This window comes from Eleutherodactylus coqui, chromosome 3 (assembly GCF_035609145.1).
Source record: "Eleutherodactylus coqui strain aEleCoq1 chromosome 3, aEleCoq1.hap1, whole genome shotgun sequence".
Taxonomy (NCBI): Eukaryota; Metazoa; Chordata; class Amphibia; order Anura; family Eleutherodactylidae; genus Eleutherodactylus; species Eleutherodactylus coqui.
In genome coordinates this window covers 221,471,813-221,495,687 of record NC_089839.1, presented here as the reverse complement: position 1 = coordinate 221,495,687, position 23,875 = coordinate 221,471,813, and the positions used below count along the sequence as shown (strand labels likewise).

Below are 23,875 nucleotides of genomic sequence, written 5' to 3'. Positions count from 1 at the left end.
CTGTATGATCTGCTGTATTATATGATCTGGTGACACTGCTACATTGCATAATCTGGTGACACTGCATGATCTGCTACATTGCATCATGTGCTGCATTATATGATCTGGTGACACTGTACTATACTGTATGATCTCGTACATTGTGTAATCTGGTGACGTTGCAAGATTGTACTGTCTGAATTGTTACGTTGTATTTTGTGGTGATACCCTGCTACATTGCATGGCATATGATTTATGTTATCTGATATGGTCACACTGTTAAATGGTATTATTGTATCTTGAGGCCACCGGAAGCTAGGGGTTTGACAGCAGGAATGCCCGTCACACCCCTCGCTCCCAATTGGCTCAAGCCTTTAAGGTCCTAGCAGCGTGAGGATTTAGTTAATGCTGGGATGGAGAGTTACGCTTACGGGTGGTTTCAGAATTAACCCCAACACTGAAACCAACCCTCCATGCCAGCCAGACCATCACACAGCGCTGTCCTCGCAGTTTGTTTGCAGTGTCCCCACTGCCCTACAGCCTACACGGGTATTATTGTATCTTGATGCCACCGGAAGCTAGGGGTTTGACAACAGGAACCCCAAGCTCCCGATTGGCTTAATCCTTTAGTGTCCTAGCAGCCCCGTTAAATTATATGATTTGCTACATTATATGATTTGTGGACAATACTGTATTGTACATATTGTACAGTCTATTACATTACATGATCTGTTAACACTACTACGTTATGCCATTTAGTGACACTACTAAATTGTATGATCTACTGCATTATGTGATCTGGTGACACTGCTACATTCTATGATTTTGTGATGCTACTACATTGTATGATCTGGTGCCTCTGCTATAGGATATTGTCTGGTCACATGTAAAACTGTATGATTTGCTAGACTAAGTGATATGTTACACTGTATGACCTGGTGACACGGCTACATTGTATGATCTGGTGCCTCTGCTATAGGATATTGTCTGGTCACATGACACGGCTACATTGTATGATCATCTGTGTTATATGATCTGCTGTATTATAATATCTGGTTACACAAATGAATTGTATGATCTCTTGCATTGTATGATCTGCTTTATATGATCTGGTGTGTCAGTTATATTGAATGATCCGCTACATTGTATGATCTGCATTATATCATCCAGTGACACTGCTACATTGTACAATTTTCTCACGTTACTACTTTGTATGATCTGATGTGTCAGTTATATATGAATGATCCTCTACATTGTATGATCGGGTGACTCTGTGCTATATGATATTGTTTGGTCACATGTTAAATTGTATGATTTGCTACACTGTATGATCTGGTGACACTGCTTTATTACATGATCTTTTACATTATACTGTATTTTGTATGTAATGTTCTGGTATAAGAATGTAACCTGGAGACTGATGCAACATTTATGAGAAGTGTCACCTGTGTAGGATGCAACTCCCCCACCTCTCTGGGGCATGCACAGAATGTAATTGCACCCCAGAGGTTGCGTTACCTCTACCCATCACCGTTGGGACGTGTTGTTTTGATGTGGAAAGACCATGAACAGGACCAGGAAAATGGAACTGTAACTACTGTACATGGATTCAAGAAGTCAACCCTTCACTGGAAAGGGGGCGCTATCATCCACTGTGTAGGGGTGCGGCAAACACACAGATGTAGCAGAGTTTAACGTCTCATTTAAAGTTCAACTAGGATTCCAAAAGAGCTAAATGAGTGACCTGATAGAATCCGATAAGCCTCCAATGTAAATTAATGAGGATTCCGAAAATAAAGCAGATTCCGGAAATTTTAGTCTCTTCATAATTTCTATCTTTTTTTAAGCGCTAATATAAATTCAACCTCAGCAAATTAGAAGAGAAGGAATTAATTGGATATGTAAATGAGATTATCTGCTATATAAATCTAATTACAAACTAATTTGCTCTAACAACATGAAAAGGAACAACGCGCTCTGTATAAAACTGCACCTGTACCACGTCTGGCGTCAACCGCGATGGACAGAAGCGCCGTTGGTGCAACGAGAGGATGCCAAGGACCAGCACAGATAATATATGCAGCAATATATGCAACAATTATTGCAGGGCATGGCGGATTATCACAGGATTGTTGGCGACGATCAATTATTTTTGGGTTCACCGATCAGTAACGAGCAACCATTTCTGAAAACGATCTCCTGTTCAATTTTGTGGTGAACTCATTGGTTGGAACAGAACAGCGAAGAATGGCGCAGTATATCAGAATGTATTACTGGCGCCTCGTAAATACATAGACAGTGCACTTTAAAAAGCGTCAGGGCCAAGCAGTCATATGACAGCAACAAATGTACCATCGCATTCTACCAGCGATTAGCGCAAAATTACATGGAAGTGTGTGAGATAAAAAAGCAATGGTGATAAGTAAGCCACCAGACCAATTTTGTTTGATTTGGTGGGTGGGCAGAGATCGTCCACGTCGTTTGTTGGCATGAATCGACGATTTTCTGCAATCACGGCCAGAGTTTTCTCATCCATTCAGGCGACTGTGAGCGTGACTTTTAGCAAATAAATACGTTGCACCCCGGAAAACCCCCGCTCTGCAAAAATCCTCGGGATGCCTTCCAATGCCTACATAGAGGCACCTGTAAGCTTTGTTCCCAGTTCCAGAACTATCTTTTTGTCCAGCGTATATGCGTTGGCGCGTATTTTGGTCGTGCATGTTCCATTTTTCACGGTACGACATTTTTACTCAACGTATATTCGCCCATGTGAACAGATGCAAGGAAAACCAATGCCTCAGATGGTCGTGTATATCGGTCGGGTGAAAAAAATGTGTCGCCGTTTATGCGCTCGTGTAAATGAAGTCTAAAGTTGAGAATATACTGAGAATGGTGTGATAGAGGAAAAAAATCCCGCAAAAGGGGATTCTGTGGATGGAAGCAACTTGTTAATGAAAGAGGTCAGAGGAGGATGTCAGGAATTGAGCGACTTCCAACAAGGCCTGGTCATCGGTACTAGACAGGATGTCACTGCCAACCGCGTAGGATTTTCTCGTGTAAGAGAGTGTAGAGTACACCAAGAAAGGCATGATTGAGGAAAAATATTCTGCAAAAGGGGATCCTGTGGACGGTAACAATTTGTTACCGAAAGGGGTCAGAGGAGGATGTCCGGAATCATTCTGACCAGCCGGTGCTGCACAGTCAAGAACAGCTGAATACAATGCTGGTGCTAAAACTAATGTGTACGAGCACACATCTCGCCATTCATTAGCACAGATGGGCTATAACGGCAGATGACTAGTTCCAGCGCCATTGTCTCTAAGAGAAGCAGTAAGAAGAAACTCCAGCAGGAAAAAGAGCGCAAAAACTGCATCACTGAGCAGCGGAAAAACATCACCTGGTCAGATGGATCCAGATTTCTGTTGCCCCGTGCTGATGGGAGGTCAGAATTTGGCACAAGCAGCATGAATCGATGACCCCTTCCTGTCAGCTGGTCAGAACATGTCAGCACCTCCATCTAATCCTCAGCAACTACAAGAAGTTTCCTGTCCGCAGGGGCCGATACAATTTCATCACCTAGTGAAATCTATGCCACGATGAATCGCTGTGGTTCTGAAGGTCATAGGAGTCCAACGCGCTACTAGATGGGGGCCATTCATTGTACAGAATGTCTTAACATTGCGTTCGCCGCACAGAAATGGACGTGCCCTTTAAATGTGAACTCTTGAAATCTGGCACCAAATTCAGAGAGACGTTTCATTAATCAACATTTTGATAGTCTTGTCTTCCTTCCCCTGATTTTGCTCGGAACAGAACGTCACTTATTAACCGTTAAGTGCGTTTTCCATCCTAAAGGGCAAATGTTGTGCTGCCATTTACGAGTGGCGACGGTCAGTTCTATGCGGCCGGCATTAATAATCATCAGATGTAAACTCTGGCAATCACTGGAAGCGCAGCTATTAAATCAGTAATTCATATGTTCTACTCCAAACCTTCGTGACCCTTGAAGACTCTTCCCATAATCCTTCGGTCCTCTGCGTTCTTCACTCGGCTAATGGTCGAGTATCTTATTAATTCCCATCTTCAGATATTTCTAGGTCACAAAGTATAAAATACCCTAAAATGGAGTCGTCCTTGCATTCGGCTGAACAAGCAATTTCTTGATTAAAATTTATGTCAAGATGATTATTACCGATTGGATTCCGGAACGCAGCGAGGGGCGGGACGAGACGGACTGCGACGATCCGAGGGCGACGCAAGGATGTGCAATTAATAGCATGAAGAAGTGATACATGATGGACACAGGAAGCGACACGTCAGGATTATCAGAGAGAAGAAACATTCTTGTTTGTATCCACCGGCTGGAATGTTGTATGGACCCCATACGGCAGGTGGGGGAGGGGCATATTCATTAACCCCTTAAGGATGTGGCCTAATTTGGTACTTCGTGATGCCGCATTTTTTTGGATTTTTTTAAATGACGCCGTTTTGGGCTATATATAATATATTGTATAACTTTTCAAACTTTTAGCTCCGATAAATGCATACACACACAATTTTCTTGTCCATTTAAGTGAGGGTAGCTTCAGATAAGCCATTTGCTCACTTTTATTTATGAGAACAGAACCCATTGCTTGCAATTAATGCAGTTACACCTTCGCTTACCCCACAATATGCTCTATTTGTGTCCACATTTGTGCACCTATGGCCGCATAGGAGTCTATGGGGGATGCCAAATGCGTACCAGACCCCTGCGAAATTGTAGAATGAACTGAATTTCGCGGAAAAATTGCTAACACCGGGGACTAATTAGGCTGCATAGTCTTTTCATTGATGGTGTGGGTGTGTCCGATGTAAAGGGTCCCGGATGCACAGAAAGTACAGTAAAATGCGCTGAAATGCAGTTGTGCGGATTTCGTTTGGAATTCTGGGACAGCATATTCTGCAATGCCATTGCAGAATATTCTGTCCTGCGTGAAAGCATTCTGTTTTACAAAATTATTTCCAAATTTGGAATTGGCTGTAGTCAAAGGGGGACAGAAAATACAGCCATGTCCTGGTGCTACTAGTCCCCCTTTTCACACCCCCAGGATGCTGCGATCTCCAGGCCTGTACCCCATTTCCTCTGCTTGCTAATGCGGAGGCATATATTGTATTTCAGCCGCACTTTAGTAGCGAAGTAGTGCTGAACGATTCCAGCGACCTCATTGGTTGTTGGGCACACACCCCACTTTGGAGATGTGCACGAGTACTAGTTCACGGGACCCTGCTCATTTAACGGGCCGCCCACTCGTGCACATCTCCAAAGGGGGGGGGGGGGTGTACCCAACAACCAATGAGGTCGCTGGAATCGCTCACCGCTACTGAAGTGCGGCTGAAATACAAAATATGCAATGCGGAGGCATCTGTAGGAGCCATCACCCCGCCCATGAGGAAGGGGAGCATGGTCATCCCTAGGGGAGTCCTTAGAAGCCACATAGACTGCCCCTATAGCACATGTACCAGCGGTGCTAAGAATGAGCCTGTATCCCACCAGTATATACCGTATACTCCTCATCTTTTCCTAAGCTGTGACTTTAATCAGCTGTTTAGAATATTTATCATAGTTATCAATTATTCAGACACCTGCCCGATCAATTTGCATACTATTTAAAGGGCTAGAGGATGATAAATATTTCATTGGATTTAATCTCGTTTGCTGATTGATGGTCTTAATAATATTTCTCTGTGTTGATTTTCTCGGTTTATATTCTCATCTATAACCGCGTGTTTCCATGTTAGATCCATCACCCCAGGACAAATGTGAAGGAAATGAAGATGGTCTTAAAGGAACAGTGACACTTTTCTACCTCATATGGCTGAAGTCATGTAGGCAGTAGAAGTTAGCTAGAGGTGGAGCTTAATTACAGCAGACCCGCAAGAGGTGTAGAGTAATGTGTTAGATACCAGCCAAGAACGTTCCAACAACACCCACAATGACATCATGCTCAATGACAGCAGACCACACCCATGATGACATCAGGAGATCACACAACATAATAATTTTAAAGGAGTTATCTAGTATTGCAAAATTAACAACCTCTACTAAAGGTGCTTTTACAAGAGCCAAGATTTGTGCTCGTTTTACTCTTCTTCACATAGGCCAACCACACTGTATTGGTGGATGAACAATTGTTCATTCTTCATTCCCTTTAATCCCTATTGCTAGCATGAGCGCTTGCTTATTTGCAGGCTAATCCCTGTCCTGTTTACTCAGGGCAATGACTGAGTGAACAAGCCTTCTAATGAACGCCCATTCATGACCTTAAGGCCTCTTTCACTTTGACTGTATGAGTTTTTACGCTCGGCCGATCGCGACTAAAAATTGCATTAATGAAGAATAGCAACCATCAAGTCCCGATCTTAGCGTTTTCTCATTCATTCACAGGGGCGGCTGCGGCGTATCAGCAAAAAAACAACAACGCTGCAGCGCAGAAATCCCACAGTCGGCAGAAATCCTTGGAATGACTGCTAATGCTTCAATAGAGCCAGCTGTCTACTTATTCCAGTGTTGGACAAAGCTAAACTCCCTCCCCTTACCTTTTTTTCCCACCTCCATAGAAGTCTATTGGAGCTTCCTGTGTATCTCAGCAAAAGATAGGGCAAGACCGAAAATGGTCTTTTTTCTAGCGCAATTTTTTTACGCACCCCAAAATCATTCTTCACATGGTCGCAATTTTTTGACGCCGCAAATCTTTCACTGCCCAAGAACACTTTAACCCTATCATCACCCTTCATCACCAGGTATACTGATATTAACCCTAATCACTGCTCTATACCACCAGGAATTTTAATATCATCCATTAGACTGCCATTTTAAAATAACCCCTTCACTGCCCAAGATCACCAGACTTACTAACATTAAACCCTTCACTGCCCAAGAACACTATGAATAATGGAAATCATCCATTTTCTGCCCCAGGCCACCTGGAATATTAACTTTAATCCTATAATTACCCCAAATCACCAAACATACTGTTAAACCCATTGCTGCTCTAAACCACAATAGCTACCAGAATTAACCCCTTTACTTCTCTAGACCACCTGAAATATTGATGTGAACAGGCCACAGGAAAAGCAAGACTTCCAACACTCCCATAAATAAAATGTAGCTTTTATAGGATCTTCTAAAAGATAATGCAGCGGCAAGCAGAGGATAAAACAGAAACGCTAACATGTTTCAAGCCATATAATCATGGCTCTAAGGCCCCCTGTCCATGGCCGAGGCGGAATCATAGCAATTCTCCGCTCGTGGACGTCGGGCTGCGCTTTCCATAGTTCTGCTATGGAAAGCGTGTCATGTGAGGTCCGCGGGCGATTTATCAGCCAGCCTTAGTCATTGCAAATTTTCAAAATACTGCATTTTTTTCATTATCGGTTTGTGCAATACCCTATCATTGCCCTAGATTACCAAGTGTACTGATATTAACCCTCTCTTTGCTCTTTTGTTGGGATTTTCATTGGACGCGGGCCAGAAATATAAGCCCTACCCCGAAAATAAGCCTTAGCCGCAGAAACCCCCCCCCCCCCACATACATCACCTAAGACATGCTGTCCAATCACAGCCATTCACTGAACAGACATTCATTGAATGGCTGTTATTGGTTCATGGAGCACTGGCTCTGATTGGATGAGCCGCTGCGCTCAGCCAATCAAAGGAAGCGCTTCCTGGAGGCAGGGTTTTTCAAAATCCTGACCAGGAAGCAGTGCCAGAGGACTTCAAGCAAGTGTTGGGGAGCTCCAGGAGATGTATGCCAGAGCTAGGCAGCGCCTCTCAGGTGATGTATGTGATTTTTTTTATGCAGCTGCAGCTTATTTTAGGGCTTATACAATAGGATTTCCTACTGCAAAAGTTGTATCGCACCGCAAGAAAACTGTGTTTTCATGCAATGCTATGCAACAGGCAGAAAGGCTCCATAGGGAAACATGGGCTACAAAACATTGCAAGTCGCAGGCATAACTAGCAACCCGCAATTTTTTTTTGTCTCGCAATGTCGCATGCTACACAACATCGCTAATATGAAGGAATCCATAGGAAAGCTGGGCTTCACATACATGCAATTTGTCGCACTGTTGCACTGTGAGAAAATCGCACAATTTGTTGCCCGTGTGAAACAGGCTTAAATCCTTCACTGCCCAAGAGCGTCATGGATGTTGGAATTAACCTGCTTACTGTTCCAGACCACATGAAATACTAACAGTAACCCTATCATTACCCTAGATTACTAGGTATACTGATATTAACCCCAAACATTGCCCAAGACCACCAAGAAGCTTAATATCAACAATTAGAGTGCCATAGAAAATTTGAATTGTTACAATACCCTTCACCCCCCAAGACCACCAGACATACTGACATTAAACCATTCACTGCCCAAGACCACCATGGCTACCATAATTAACACTTTTACTTACTTAGACCATCTAGAAAATTGATATTAACCCTATCATTAACCTAGATCACTAAATACACTGATATTAACCCCTTCACTGCCTTGGACCTTCAAGAATCTTAAGATCAAGCATTAGACTGCTATAAACCACCAGGAATCACTACAATAACCCCTTCAGAACCCAATACCACCATGCATAGTGACATTAAACTCTTTACAGCCCAAGACCACCTGGACTACCAACTTAACCCTACTATTACACTAAATCACCAGGTGTACTGATATGAACTCCAATCACTGCCCTAGACCACCAGGAATCTTAATATTAACCATTAAACTGCAATAGAAAACATTGATTCTGACAATAACCCCTACACTACCCAAGACTACCATGGACATTGAAATTGCACCTTTACTTCCCTTGATCACCTGGAATATTGACATTAACCCTATTATTACTCTAGATCACATGGTTTACTGACACTAACCACTTCACTGCTTAAGACCACTATGGATTGTAAGCATTAGACTGCTATAGACTACCAAAGATCCTTACAATAACCCCTTCACCACCTAAGACCACCAGGTACTGCTCCATCGTTGAATACAACCATAGCTCCTGGAATTAACTCATTTAGCTGCACAAACCACTTGGGATATCGGTATTTACCCTATCATTACCCTAGATCACCAGGTACACTGTCTGAGACCACCAGAGAAGTAAACAATTAGCTTCACTGCACCTGGATGGTCCTGTATATCTGGGTGACTTATAGATAATTACTATGGCGCTGTACATTAATATTTATTTCTCGCAATTCTGCTTTGCCCGTTTTAGTTAGAACAGTACCCAGACTATAAAGGTGTCATCCAGCTTTAAAGCATTTGCATCAATCTGAGAAGAGGACAAACTGAGGACCTAAAGTTACAGAGACAGAAAAAAAATCTGAGTAACTTTATGTGGACATGCTGATATTTACAATCTGATGGAAAGGCGCTGTCCCTTTAAATGGCATCGAAGTTAAAATGTAACTTTTCAGCAGTCAAGAGAAAAAACAGCAACAAATAATAAACCTGATTTATAAAATCTAATTCACTAACTGGATGAAATAGAATGAAGCGAGTGGACAAGTTCTGTAATTGTAGCCGGCTGTCGCCAGTAGATAATATGTGACAGACAGGATAACAACGTTTTCTGAAATAGAGGGCACCAGCGCCGTCTGCCAGCAAATTACCGACGAACAATCCGACAATTTGCTTTGTAGTAGCAGATGGGGGAACTTGTACACGGGTTACATGCAGGTCTCTTACCTCACCCATGTAATATACACATAAAAGGGAATTATTCATCAAACCCCATTAACTCCAGTGAGATAAACAAAGGGCTCGCTCCGTGCGGTGCGATAGTCAGGGACGGCGATTAATTAAGCCCTGAAGGATTCTGCCGTAACATATCTTAAATATTGCACGTGTCTTATAAATGTATAGTTTTCATCCTCATTTCCCTGTAAAATATCTCAAATAGGAAAATACTATTTAAAGGGGGTTAAAGAATCATAATGAATTTATTAGTCATGTACTGCACGCTACGCGGGTGTACAAGTACCAGAATGCCCTGGATTCCCACTCTCAGCACTGATTTCCAATCAAATCTTGTATATGATAAATAGGTTATACTTCATTCACATCGAAAGATGCACTCACGATTCTATGGCTGCCTTGTGATCTCCATCAGCACTGCTCATATTTACACCCCTAATACCGCAGTACTGTATAGCGAGGCCTGTATAATACACAAGCCGACAACACTGCATCATAGGAATGGGTTTTACACACATATGTAGCTTGTACTCCAGTTACATCCAGAGCTGCATTTAAATTGTGCTTGCTGCTATTTGGAATTTAACAATACCATATCCGCTCTACCACAATGCAAAAGCAAGAGGCCACACTGAGGCCATGTAGGCTAAGTGTACAGCAGTAGAATTGTGACTGGACTGCAGGACCAGATGTAACTACAGCATACAACACAATGTAATCATAAAATAGAAGAATTAGAAGAGACCTCCAGGGTCATTGGGTCCAACCCCCTGCTAAGTGCAGTATTCACTAAATCATCCCAGATAGATGTCTGTCAAGCCTCTGTTTGAAGATTTCAATTGAATGACATCTCACCACCTCCCGTGTTAACCTGTTCCACTCATTGATCACCCTCACTGTCAAAAAGTGTTTTCTAATATCTAATCTTTATCTCCTCCCCTTCACCTCAATCCAAGTGCTTCAAATTTTTCCTTGCACAAATCAGAACATCTGTTATATCAACATGTAATTCAACACTATCATGATTATATGCAAAAATATACCTACTATAATACTGCCCCCTATGTACAAGAATAAAGCTAATATAAAACTGCCCAATATGTACAAGAATATAACTACTATAATACTGCCCCCCTATGTACAAGAATATAACTACTATAATACTGCCCGCTATGTACAAGAATATAATTACTATAATACTGCTCCTATGTACAAGAATACAACTACTATAATACTACCCCCTATGCACAAGAATATAACTACTATAATACTGTCCCCCTTTGTACAAGAATATAACTACTATAATACTGCCCGCTATGTACAAGAATATAACTACTATAATACTGTCCCTATGTACAAGAATATAACTACTATAATACTGCCCCCTATGTACAAGAATATAACTACTATAATACTGCCCCTATGTCCAAGAGTATAACTACTATAATACTGCCCCCTATGTACAAGAATATAACTACTATAATACTGCCTCCTATGTACAAGAATATAACTACTATAATACTGCCCCCTATGTGCAAGGATATAACTACTATAATACTACCCCCTATGTACAAGAATATAACTACTATAATACTGCCTCCAATGTACAAGAATATAACTACTATAATACTGCTCCCTATGTACAAGAATATAACTACTATAATACTGCCCCCTCTGTACAAGAATTCAACTACTGTAATAATGTTCCTATGTACAAGAATATAACTACTATAATACTGTCCCCTATGTAGAAGAATATAACCACTATAATACTGCCTCCTATGTACAAGAATATAACTATTATAATACTGCTTCCTATGTACAAGAATATAACTACTATAATACTGCCTCCTATGTACAAGAATATAACTACTATAATACTACCCCCTATATACAAGAATGTAACTACTATAATACTGCTCTCTATGTACAAGAATATAACTACTATAATACTGCCCCCCATGTACAAGAATATAACTACTATAATACTGCTCCCCTATGTACAAGAATATAACTAGTATAATACTGCTCCCTATGTACAAGAATTCAACTACTGTAATAATGTTCCTATGTACAAGAATATAACTACTATAATATTGTCCCCTATGTAGAAGAATATAACTACTATAATACTGTTTCTATGTACAAGAGTATAACTAGTGTAATACTGCCCCCTATTTACAAGAATATAACTACTACAATACTGCCCCCTATGTACAAGAATACAGTTAACTACTATAGTAGTGCCCCCTATGCACAAGAATATAACTACTATAATACTGCCCCTATGCACAAGAAATTAACTGCTATAATTCTGCCCCGTATGTACAAGAATATAACTAGTAAACTACTGCCTTCTATGTACAAGAATGTAACTATTATAATACTGCCTTCTATGTACAAGAAAATAAATACTGTAATACTGCCCCCCCATGTACAAGAATATAACTACTATAATACTGCCCCCTATGTCCAAGAATATAACTACTATAATACTGCTCCGTATGTAGAAGAATATAACTACTATAATACTGCCCCCTATGTACAAGAATATAACTACTATAATACTGCTCCTTATATACAAGAATATAACTACTATAATAATGCCCCTATGTACAAGAATATAACTACTATAATACTGCCCCTATGTACAAGAATATAACTACTATAATACTGCCCCTTATATACAAGAAAATAACTACTATAATACTGTCCCCCTATGTACGAGAATATAAATACTATAATACTGCCCCTTATGTACAAGAATATTACTTCTATAATACTGCTCCTATGTACAAGAATATAACTACTATAATACTGCCCCTTATGTACAAGAATATAACTACTATAATACTGCTCCCATGTACAAGAATATAACTACTATAATACTGACCCTTATGTACAAGAATATAACTACTATAATATTGCTCCCTATGTACAAGAATATAACTATACTAATACTGCACCCTATGTACAAGAATATAACTACTATAATACTGCCCCCTATGTACAAGAATATAACTACTATAATAATGCCCCTATATACAAGAATATAACTACTATAATACTGTGTCTATGTACAAGAGTATAATTACTGTAATACTGCCCCCTATGTACAAGAATATAACTACTATAATACTGTGTCTATGTACAAGAATATAACTACTATAATACTGCCCCCTATGTACAAGAATATAACTACTATAATACTGCCACCTATGTACAAGAATAGTACTACTATATTACAGCCTCCTATGTACAAGAATATAACTACTATAATACTGCTCCTATGTACAAGAATATAACTACTATAATACTGCCCCTTATGTACAAGAATATAACTACTATATTACTGCCCCCTATGTACAAGAATATAACTACTATAATACTGCCTACTATGTACAAGAGTATAACTACTATAATACTGCCTCCTATGTACAAGAATACAACTACTATAATACTACCCCCTATGCACAAGAATATAACTACTATAATACTGTCCCCCTTTGTACAAAAATATAACTACTATAATACTGTCCCCCTATGTACAAGAATATACCTACTATAATACTGCCTCCTATGTACAAGAATATAACTACTATAGTACTATCCCCTAAGTACAAGAATATAACTACTATAATACTGCCCCCTATGTCCAAAAATATAACTACTATAATACTGCCCCCTATGTACAAGAATATAGCTACTATAATATTGCCCCCTATGTACAAGAATATAACTACTATAATACTGCCTCCTATATATAAGAGTATAACTGCTATAATACTGCCCCCTATGTACAAGAATATAGCTACTATAATATTGCCCCCTATGTACAAGAATATAACTACTCTAATACTGCCTCCTATATACAAGAGTATAACTGCTATAATACTGCCTACTATGTACAAGAATATAACCACTATAATACTGTCCCCCTATGTACAAGAATATAACTACTATAATACTACCTCCTATGTACAAGAATATAATCACTATAATACTGCCTCCTATGTACAAGAGTATAACTACTATAATACTGCCTCCTATGTACAAGAGTATAACTAATATAATACTACCCCCTATGTACAAGAATGCAACTACTATAATACTGCTCCCTATGTACAAGAAAATAACTACTATAATACTGCGCCCTATGTACAAGAATATAACTACTATAATACTGCTCCCTATGTACAAGAATGTAACTAGTATAATACTGCCCCCTATGTACAATAATATGACTACTATAATACTGCCTCCTATGTACAAGAATATAACTACTATAATACTGCTCCCTATGTACAAGAATATAACTACTATAATATTGCCTCCTATGTACAAGAATACAGCTACTGTAATACTGCCTCCTATGTACTAGAATATAACTACTATAATACTGCCCCCTATGTACAAGAATATAACTACTATAATACTGCTCATATGTACAAGAATATAACTACTATAATACTGCGCCCTATGTACAAGAATATAACTACTATAATACTGCCCACTATGTACAAGAATATAACTACTATAACACTGCTCCTATGTACAAGAATATAACTACTATAATACTGCCTCCTATGTACGATAATATAACTACTATAATACTGCTCCTATGTACAAGAATATAACTACTATAATACTGCGCCCTATGTACAAGAATATGACTCCTATAATATTGCCAGTATAGATAAAATATGGTTTTAATAGATTATTTCAAATGCTTCTGGCGCTTCTTCTCTATTTTCTTATGGATGAAGTCTGAATATTATAAATGTTATTAAGACTATTAGTTCCTCTGCAGCTCGGGTTGCTGACTGTATTACTGTCTGGGCAGTGCCCATCAGCTGACTGTGTGCCAGTTTGTGGTAATAAATAAATTAGAGTGGAGCAGGAGGGATGAGACTGAGAGCTCAGACAAATTACTTAGAGAGGTCGGCTGGAATTCCTTTTATCAGGCGCAAATCTGCGGTCGGTACTGTGAGTGATGCATTATAGCTGCGTATCAGCGGAAATAAGAAAAATGGTCTGGGCTATAGGCATTAAATCCTTATCTGAAGGGCATATTCAGGAAAGTACAGTTGGTCAGCATTGGGGTCTTGGGCTCAGCCTAAGGCTGGCTGTCCACGGGCGAGATGTCATAGCGAGATCCGCGGTGATAAATCGCCCGCGGAGCTCGCATGACGCGCTTTCCAAAGGATAACTATGGAAAGCGCAGCCCGACGTCCACGAGTGGAGGATCATAGCGATTCTCCACTTGCGTGATTAAAATAGCGGCATTCCGGAATTCTCCGCGGTGAGCCCATCAATTAGATAGGCTCATCGCAGAGACCTTACAGTGCTCCCCCTCATCCCCCGCAGCCGAGTATCGCTAGTGATATTCTGTTGCGGCCGTGGACAGGCCTCCTTACTTGGTGTAATCATCTCCCCTGGTTTAGGAGTGGAAGCGAGAACTCTAGGGGACTTTAAAGAGGAGTTAGGATGTGAGCTTGACCATCTATATAGGTTCCTGTCTCTGGAAGATGTTTGCTGTTTCGACTCCAACTTATCTGCATTGCCAAAGTATCCTTGTCACAGTAATAATGTCTCTCTATGGTGCCATCACATTAATAGTGCCCCTCAGTGACCTCCTTACAGAAATAGCGTCCCTCAGTGCCTCCCTCACAACAGAGCTCCTCAGTGACCCTCCCACAGCAAAAGTGCCCCCCGTATCCTCCTTAGAAGAATTGAGTCCCGAATAGCGTCCCCCTCACAGTAATAGTGCCCCTTAGTGACCCCCTCACAACAACAGAGCCCCTCAGTAACCCTCTCACAGTAATAGTGCCCGTCAGTGTCCCCCTCACAAGAATAGAGCCCCAAAGTGCCTCCTTCACAGTAATAGTGCCCCTCAGTGACCCCCTTACAGTTATAGAGCTCTTTATTGACCCTCAATGACCTCATCTCAAGGCTGGTTGGGAGTCATACTTTCGAGCCTCAGATTATTCAGTAATTCCTTTCCTATCTCTTCAGGGGCTCAGCCTGCTACCCAATCCTTCCCCCATACTTTACACTGCAGCTCAGCTCATTCAGATTGACTGTAAGTAGTAGCACTGCAGAACTTCGGTGCACAGGGAGATGATTTCCACTACATTTACTACAGGTATAAGCATCAATACAGATATCACGCATGGTCCCTGCGGACGCTACCTGACATCAAGGACAGAATTACCAGGACGAGATCAGAGGTGCAAAAACATGAACAGAGAAATACGAGTCAGCTCCCAGAATCCACCCCCCCACACACTGAGGGAACAGACGTCAGCGAGTGAGCGCAGTGCGAGACAAGCCGTTCTCTAATTGGCCCCTGCAGTGGGACATGAATTCCCTGTGAAGGACTGAGGGTTAGAACACCACGAAACGTGAAAGGATGTGTTACCTGCAAGACACACGAACCAGCGAAGCGCCAGCAGTTTCCATAGCAACCTCATCCTCACTTTGTGGGGTCGGACGTCTCTCGGATCTGCGGCAACCTTACGCTTTTATCTGTGGGAGAGAAGCGGCAAGTTTAGAGATCAGCAATTCACACAACGGAAGGCGAGGCTGCGTCTTATGCTATCGATCCCGCCCCGCATCCCCAGAGAGGCTTGTCCTCAATAAAGCAATCATCGATCTCGCTACGGCGGTGACCCGGATCCGCCACAGTACCTAATATGTCAATCCAGCGAGGAGCGTGAGTGAACGGCGGCCTCCGCTGGAGATATCACAGCCCCCACATATCGATGTTAGGTTAGGAGATCCTCGGATCAATTGAAATGTGATACTCCGTCATTTGTAGAGATCTCTGCTGGGAACACGCCGGGCGATCTGTATCTGTACACGGACATGCCGCAGCGATGGGCCTAACGCCACTGCACAACGGTCTGACGAGCATCCTCCGTCAGGCGGTAAACGCCGTCCTCATGTGGCTGAGACCGTAACTTGGCTAGTAGGCGATGATGACACTGAGGCACATGCAAGAATGAGGCACTGGCGAGAGTCAAACATAAAGTAGATGTGACACTGAGGCACAGGTGTAGGTAAACAGAAGTCCAGGTAAGGACTCCTTCACATGGGCGTATTTGTGCGTGTAAAATTTATGCACACAATACGCAGAGAGTAGAACCCATTGATGTCAAAGGGATTTTGCGCACGCGTTCCACATGCACGCAAAGAAATAGAACATGCTCTATCTTTCTGCACATATTGCGCACCAAAAGACCCCATAGAAGTCTGTGGGGGGTGCAAATGCACATGCAGCGTGCAACGGGATTTGTGAAATACTGCGCAATTCCATAAAAAAAATAACATATCTAGAACTCATAGCCATTTAATTCATGGCCTCTCCATCTTCTGCGCACAAATGAACATGCCCTGCGTTTGCAAAAAGTTCTGTACCTTGATATACGCGCAAAAAAAAAGTAATTCATAGTGCAAATATGTCGCACTTAATCCCACGCAAAAATGTATACGTCTGTGTGAACGAACCCTAAGGGCGGCTTGAGACAGATATATGAGCAAATACGCTTGCTTCAGTGTAACATATTTGCGCAGTGAACTGGGTTGATTTGCGTGTGTGCCTGCGCATAGCACTGTACGTTTTTGTGCACGCAGGACTTGTTCATATGTGCGTGCGACCCACCCCACGTAACTGCGCAGAGTATTGTGCATTTTCACGTGCATTAGTGTACCGCCCATGAGGCTCTGTGGTGCGCAAGTTCGCAGAAATATAGAGCAGGTCCTATTTTTTTGCACGCAACTGAAATTTCAGTCATGTGCAAAAAAAAAACGTTAATGAGAATGACATCAATGGATTCTATTCTCTGAGTATTGCGCACAACGCGCAGCGCAAATACGCTCTTAGTGTGAGGTGCAATTGAGAGTCCACTTTAAGCACAGGTAAGAATGAGCCATGAGGCATCTGCAGGGATGGGGCAGATATGAGGGTTAGATATGGCTCATTCACACGGCTGCATTCGGTTTCGGTCCGTGACATATGCAGCATTTTCACGGGCCGAAACTGTTCGTATTGCTCTTATTTGCATGTGAATTCATTGCGTATTTTATGTGCATGTAAAAAAAGTGCAAGAAGTCCCCATTGATTTAGGGCAAAAACACATGGGCGAATGTGCTAGTACGTTCGCCCCTATGGAGCGTATTAGCGCATGAACTGTATTTTTTTTTTTCGGACTATTCAAACTCCGCATTAGTGCGTGCAAGTTTTTTTTTAAATGAGGGAAGATAAGTCCTGCCCTATCTTTAACGCGCGAGGATCCCACTCATTGAAACAAAACCATCAATATTTTTGTTTGGGCCCGTTATGCGGCCATGATTTTCATGCTCCATAACCGACCTAAAACATGTCCATGTGTTTAAGCCCTTAAGGTGGTTTCAGACGAGCTCAGGCGCTACTACGCTCGCCGGCACGGAGCATAGTTGCGCCTGAACGAGGGGAATTTTTCCCTTTGCTGGCTTTCCAAACTATGCACCAGAGCGTAGGAGATTGAAGAAAAAAAACATGGGAATATAGCGGCCGCACGATGTTTTCTAAACGATGTATTCACTATATACGGAAACGATAGAGCGGGCCCGATCTGTTCTCAGCTCTACAATGAATGGCCGAGAAAAGAGCTAGTGAAGACGAAAGTACTGAAATTCTATTAATATCAGTGGTTTTGTTTTGTCCCGTTATGCCACATAATGAAAGAAAACCACGTTCGCCTAAATCCGCCCTTACATGTATTAATCCGTAGGGAATGCGCATATATCATGTATATTCACTGTGCATTTACACAATCCCATTGACTTTAATGGGCTATTTAAGTGCATAATGCGGACAAAATCAGGACATTTTTTTTCACGCACGTAATGCAAATCAATGCAAATCAATGGGGTTGAGCTCATAATATGCCCATGTGAATGAGGCTTTAGGGTATTATTACACAAGTGCTCGAGTAAAGTTGCTCCCACAAGCCCGCATTTTATCGCGATCAGCGTGGCGTTTCAAAAGTTGCGCAAATCGTAGTGAAATGCCTCCATTGATTGCAATGGGGCCTCACAGACTTGCACTGAAACGCGGTGTTTCTAATGCCATGGTTTTCGGGCACAGTCTGCTCTTTTTTGCGCGTTTTAGCACTTTAAACGCTCTTCATCACCCATCACAATGATGAGTTGCATTAAAAAAAAACGCTGTCAAATGCTGTAACATGTGTTCAAAAATACTGCTCAAAATTGCAGTAAAATGCTGTGATTTCTAATGTAGCGTTTTTTGAACACATGGTGAGAGCGGCCTTAGGCCTCATTCACATACGGTAATTTCCTATAGAGGCGTTCAGATGAAAGAATTTTTGCTCTTTAAAAAAAAAATAATAATAATAAAATTGTACCTAAAAAGATAAGATATGAGCGACTGAAATTCCGTGCTGTGTGAAAAGATAGGACCTGACCTATCCTTAGTGCGCAAAGGGCAGAAGCCTGCATAGGCTCTTATGGGAGACTATGGGAGCGGGCCGGCAAAGAGAGCATAAGGGATTCCCTAGCAGCACGCTGCCAAGGTTCCCCTGGAGGGGAGATGGAGGGATCCCTCCATCTCCCCTGCAGGAGAACCCCATCATTGCGCTGAGATGAAAGGAGTTCCCTGGCGATGAAGGGAAGCCCTGGGGGAACCCCCTTCATCTCTGTGGTGGGGCTTCCCTTCACTAGAGAGAGAGAGAGAGATAAAGGAGGTTTTCCCGGGGACTCTCTCCAGCAGCGCATCTTTTCGGTCAGTCCTAGCCGTGTGAACGGCTCTGACCCTCGCAACTAGCACTGCAGAAAATGGTCAGTTCAGACGATTTTCTGCAGTGCTAGCTGCGATTTTTTTTGCGCAACTAATAGCTGCGTGAATTGCACACTCCCTCAGGCCTTATTCACACAGCCGTATATACGCAACTATTGTAGCTGTGTGAAAAAATTGCGCCGGTAAAAATCTTACATCGGTGACAGAAATTGGCAACTAATTTTATATGCACATGTCGATGTGCGGTCTTCAGCATAACAGACGGGAAGTCCGAGAATCTCAGGCGAAACTTTTTCATTGTCTGTGTGCATGTAGCCTCAGGCTAGTTTCACACGGGCGATTGCGATATCACTGTGAGAAAATCGCGGCAATGTCGCGTCTTTTTTCCTGTGATTTTTGAGCATCAGCACTGTTTTTTCTGACAAAAACATCGCTGCTTCTTGCGATTCTCTCGCAAGAAAAACAATAGGAGTGTCTAATGGTAAAAACTAGAGATGAGCGAGCGTACTCGGAAAAGCACTACTCGCTCGACTAATTTGCTTTATCCGAGTATCGCTGTGCTCGTCCCTGAAGATTCGGGTGCCGCTGCGGCTGACAGGTGAGTCGCAGCGGGGAGCAGGGGAGAGCGGGCGGGAGAGAGGGAGAGAAAGATCTCCCCTCCGTTCCTCCCCGCTCTCCCCTGCAGCTCCCCGCTCCGTGCCGGCACCCGAATCTTCAGGGACGAGCACAGCGATACTCGGATAAAGCAAATTACTCGAGCGAGTAGTGCTTTTCCGAGTACGCTCGCTCATCTCTAGTAAAAACGCATCGCAAAACCATTGAAAAGCAGGGGTTTCATAATTCTGTGTTTCGGATCGCCAGAAAATCACGCAATTTTCTCGCCCATGTGAAACCAGCCGTATGGACTTTTCACATGAGTTGGAATGTTCTGCCACAGCATTACGGCATGTGCGGTCTCTGTGTGAGGTCCCTAGAGTCAAACATAAGGCCTGGTAGAGGAAGATATGAGGCAACGGGGGACGTAATGTAGAAGGCCCCATGGGGGGGATTTGCACTGGATTTTGGACATGACTTTTTCCGCACCTCCTGAACGAGATTTAGGAAATTAAGTCATCCCCTTTGCTGCTGCTGTAAAGGTTGCAGATTTTACGGACGGACAGTTCGCACAGAAAATCCAAGGTTGATTCTCCGTAAGCTAACATAATGGATACACAGGAGAGGGGGCGCCGAGAGCTGGACGTGTACGGCTGCAATTACACGGGCAAGTGCCAGCTTTTCGGATCAAAATCAAACTCAACCCTGCGATTTGGCCTGTGAGGGCGACACGTTTTGCGATAAAAACGCATCACATCACATTGCGGAATATACGATTTTCATGCATGTTTTTCATGTGCGTGAAAATCGCATGTTGTCGCAATAGGAAAATGTAAACATTGCATAGAACTCGCATGAACATACAAGTGCGCTGCGATTTTTTAAACTCTCCCATAGAAAATAGAGGAATTCCAGAAAAATAGACCATGCTGCGATTTTTTTTCTCTTGCTGCGTCGCTGTGAGAGAAAAATCGCATTTGTAAATACAGCCATTGCAAATAATAGCTTGTATATCCATGCGAGATTTGTGCGTCGCGCATAAGAATATCATCCGTGTAAATGCAGCCTGACTTTAGTACTTTCATCCGGCGACTAGTCCTCTCCTTTATGATCAGCAGGCCGCACGTCGCAGCACGTGGCAGGTTTGTGGGCGCACAGTGGAAGGTAATATACGAATGATCGCTTCTGACTTAGCGCCCCTTCTTCTAGGTGCTCATAACACTAGTTTACAGGGCTGACAGAGTCTCTTCAAGACTATCCCACAAATGTTGGCAAGTATGCGTAACTATCGCTATCTCTAGTGCCTCCATAGCAGGTGCATAGCTGCCTACATAATACCCATACACTTTTGCATGCACTGGTGTGAGCAGGTTTAGGTCAGAACAGGCGGTCAGCCTCTGAATATAAATAATGTATGTTTTTCATTCACTGACAGCAAGCAGAGATCTTCTAAAATATGTTACAAAGTTACAGAAGTTTTTGTTGTACAATAATGAAGCTTTATTAAGATAACACAGGAGCGGTCCATTAGTTACTCCCAATGACACGAGTTCCAGTTCATGGTATAAGGAAGTGATGAGTAGCGCCCCCTTGAGACCTGAGGTTGAATCCGTCCACGATGGGAGACAAGCGAAGTTCCTTGTATTCGCCTGTCTGTAATGTTCCTTTACTTACACATCGGGCTGACGGCTAACGGTTTTCTGTTGTTCCCATGTTGCTAATGGCTGCCAGGAAAAACCACAGACGCTGTCTGGCAGCTTGAACGCCGCTTCTCCCGCACCCGTCGTGTCAGGCTGGTGATTGACAGCGCCAATTGATTAATGACTAACTGCAACAGAGCTGAGAATGTCAATCAGGCTGAGAGGGGACAAATGGCGTTCAAAATACTTTGCAGCGACAGCGAGGAGGAGGGGCGCGAGTCAAAACCTGCGATCAGATTTACGGAGACCTAAAAGAGGAGGTAAGATGACTGGTTTTCAGTGATTATTAAATAATCAGGTTGGGAGGGACGACCCGATTTTAAGAAATAATTGTGAATTAGGACTCGCGATTCCGACATCCATTCAATAGGAGTAAAAAATTGAGTTCTCTAATTTGGTTTCCAAAATGTTCCTTGAAAAGCAGTGGATGTAGCGATGGCAGCTGCCCAGTGGTTAGCACTGCTGCCCTACGGTGCGGAGGTCGCAGGTTCAAATCCCCATAAAGATCAGATTCAAACCTGTGAGGAAGCAGCCAACAACCCCCAACGTGTCCCTTTTGCTCAAAGCAGAGAGCCAAGATATTGGCAATTTTTACTAAAAATCAGATCGGGATGATCTAATCTGATTTTGCAAAAATCAGCCAGATTTTATTGCCTGGCCGCTCGTGACATACAACGCTACAAATGACCAGAAGATACCTTTTGCGTGCGCTGTATTTAAAAAACACTACAACCCCCGCTGGACATGATCCTAAAATACAATTATGCAATATACTGTACACAGAGAACTACAACCCCCAACATGACCGACCGCTGGACATGACCCTAATACACTTCTATTATACTCTATACACAGAGTACTACAACCCCCAACATGACCGACCACTGGACATGGCCATAATACACTTCTATTATACTCTATACATAGAGCACTACAACCCCCAACATGACCGACCACAGGACATGGCCCTAATATACTTCTATTATACTCTATACACAGAGCACTACAACCCCCAACATGAGCGCCCACTGGACATGACCCTAATACACTTCTATTATACTCTATACACAGAGAACTACAACCCCCAACATGACTGACCACTGGATATGACTCTAATACACTTATATTATACTCTATACGCAGAGTACTACAACCCCCAACATGACCGATCACTGGACATGACCCTAATACACTTCTATGATACTCTATACACAGAGTACTACAACCCCCAACATGACCGACCACTGGACATGATCCTAATACACTTCTATGATACTCTATACACAGAGTACTACAACCCCCAACATGACCGACCACTGGACATGACCATAATACACTTCTCTTATACTCTATACACAGAGTACTACAACCCCCAACATGACCGACCACTGGACATGGCCCTAATACACTTCTATTATACTCTATACACAGAGTACTACAACCCCCAACATGAGCGACCACTGGACATGACCCTAATACACTTCTATTATACTCTATACACAGAGCACTACAACCCCCAACATGACCGACCACTGGACATGACCATAATACACTTCTATTATACTCTATACATAGAGCACTACAACCCCCAACATGACCGACCACTGGATATGACCATAATATACTTCTATTATACTCTATACATGAAGCACTACAACCCCCAACATGACCGACCACTGGACATGACCATAATATACTTCTATTATACTCTATACACAGAGAACTACAACCCCCAACATGACCAATCACTGGACATGACCCTAATACACTTCTATGATACTCTATACCTAGATCGATCACTACAACCCCCAACATGACTGATCACTGAGCATGACTCTAATACATTTCTATTATACTCTATACACAGAGTACTACAGCCCCCAACATGACCGACCACCGGACATGGCCCTAATACACTTCTATTATACTCTATACACAGAGTACTACAACCCCCAACATGACCGATCACTGGACATGACCATAATACACTTCTATTATAGTCTATACATAGAGCACTACAACCCCCAACATGGCCGACCACTGGACATGGC

General features: G+C 42.4%; 1 protein-coding gene across 1 annotated transcript in view; it reads right to left on the bottom strand.

Moving 5' to 3' along the window:
- Nucleotides 1–23,875, bottom strand: part of LOC136621450 (contactin-4-like) — a 107,770-nt gene that overhangs the window by 58,765 nt on the left and 25,130 nt on the right. Inside the window, exon 2 of the mRNA XM_066596950.1 lies at nucleotides 16,153–16,259. Coding sequence (XP_066453047.1) covers nucleotides 16,153–16,204 — 52 coding nt within the window. The 5' untranslated portion in view covers nucleotides 16,205–16,259. The remainder of the gene's footprint in view (nucleotides 1–16,152; nucleotides 16,260–23,875) is intronic.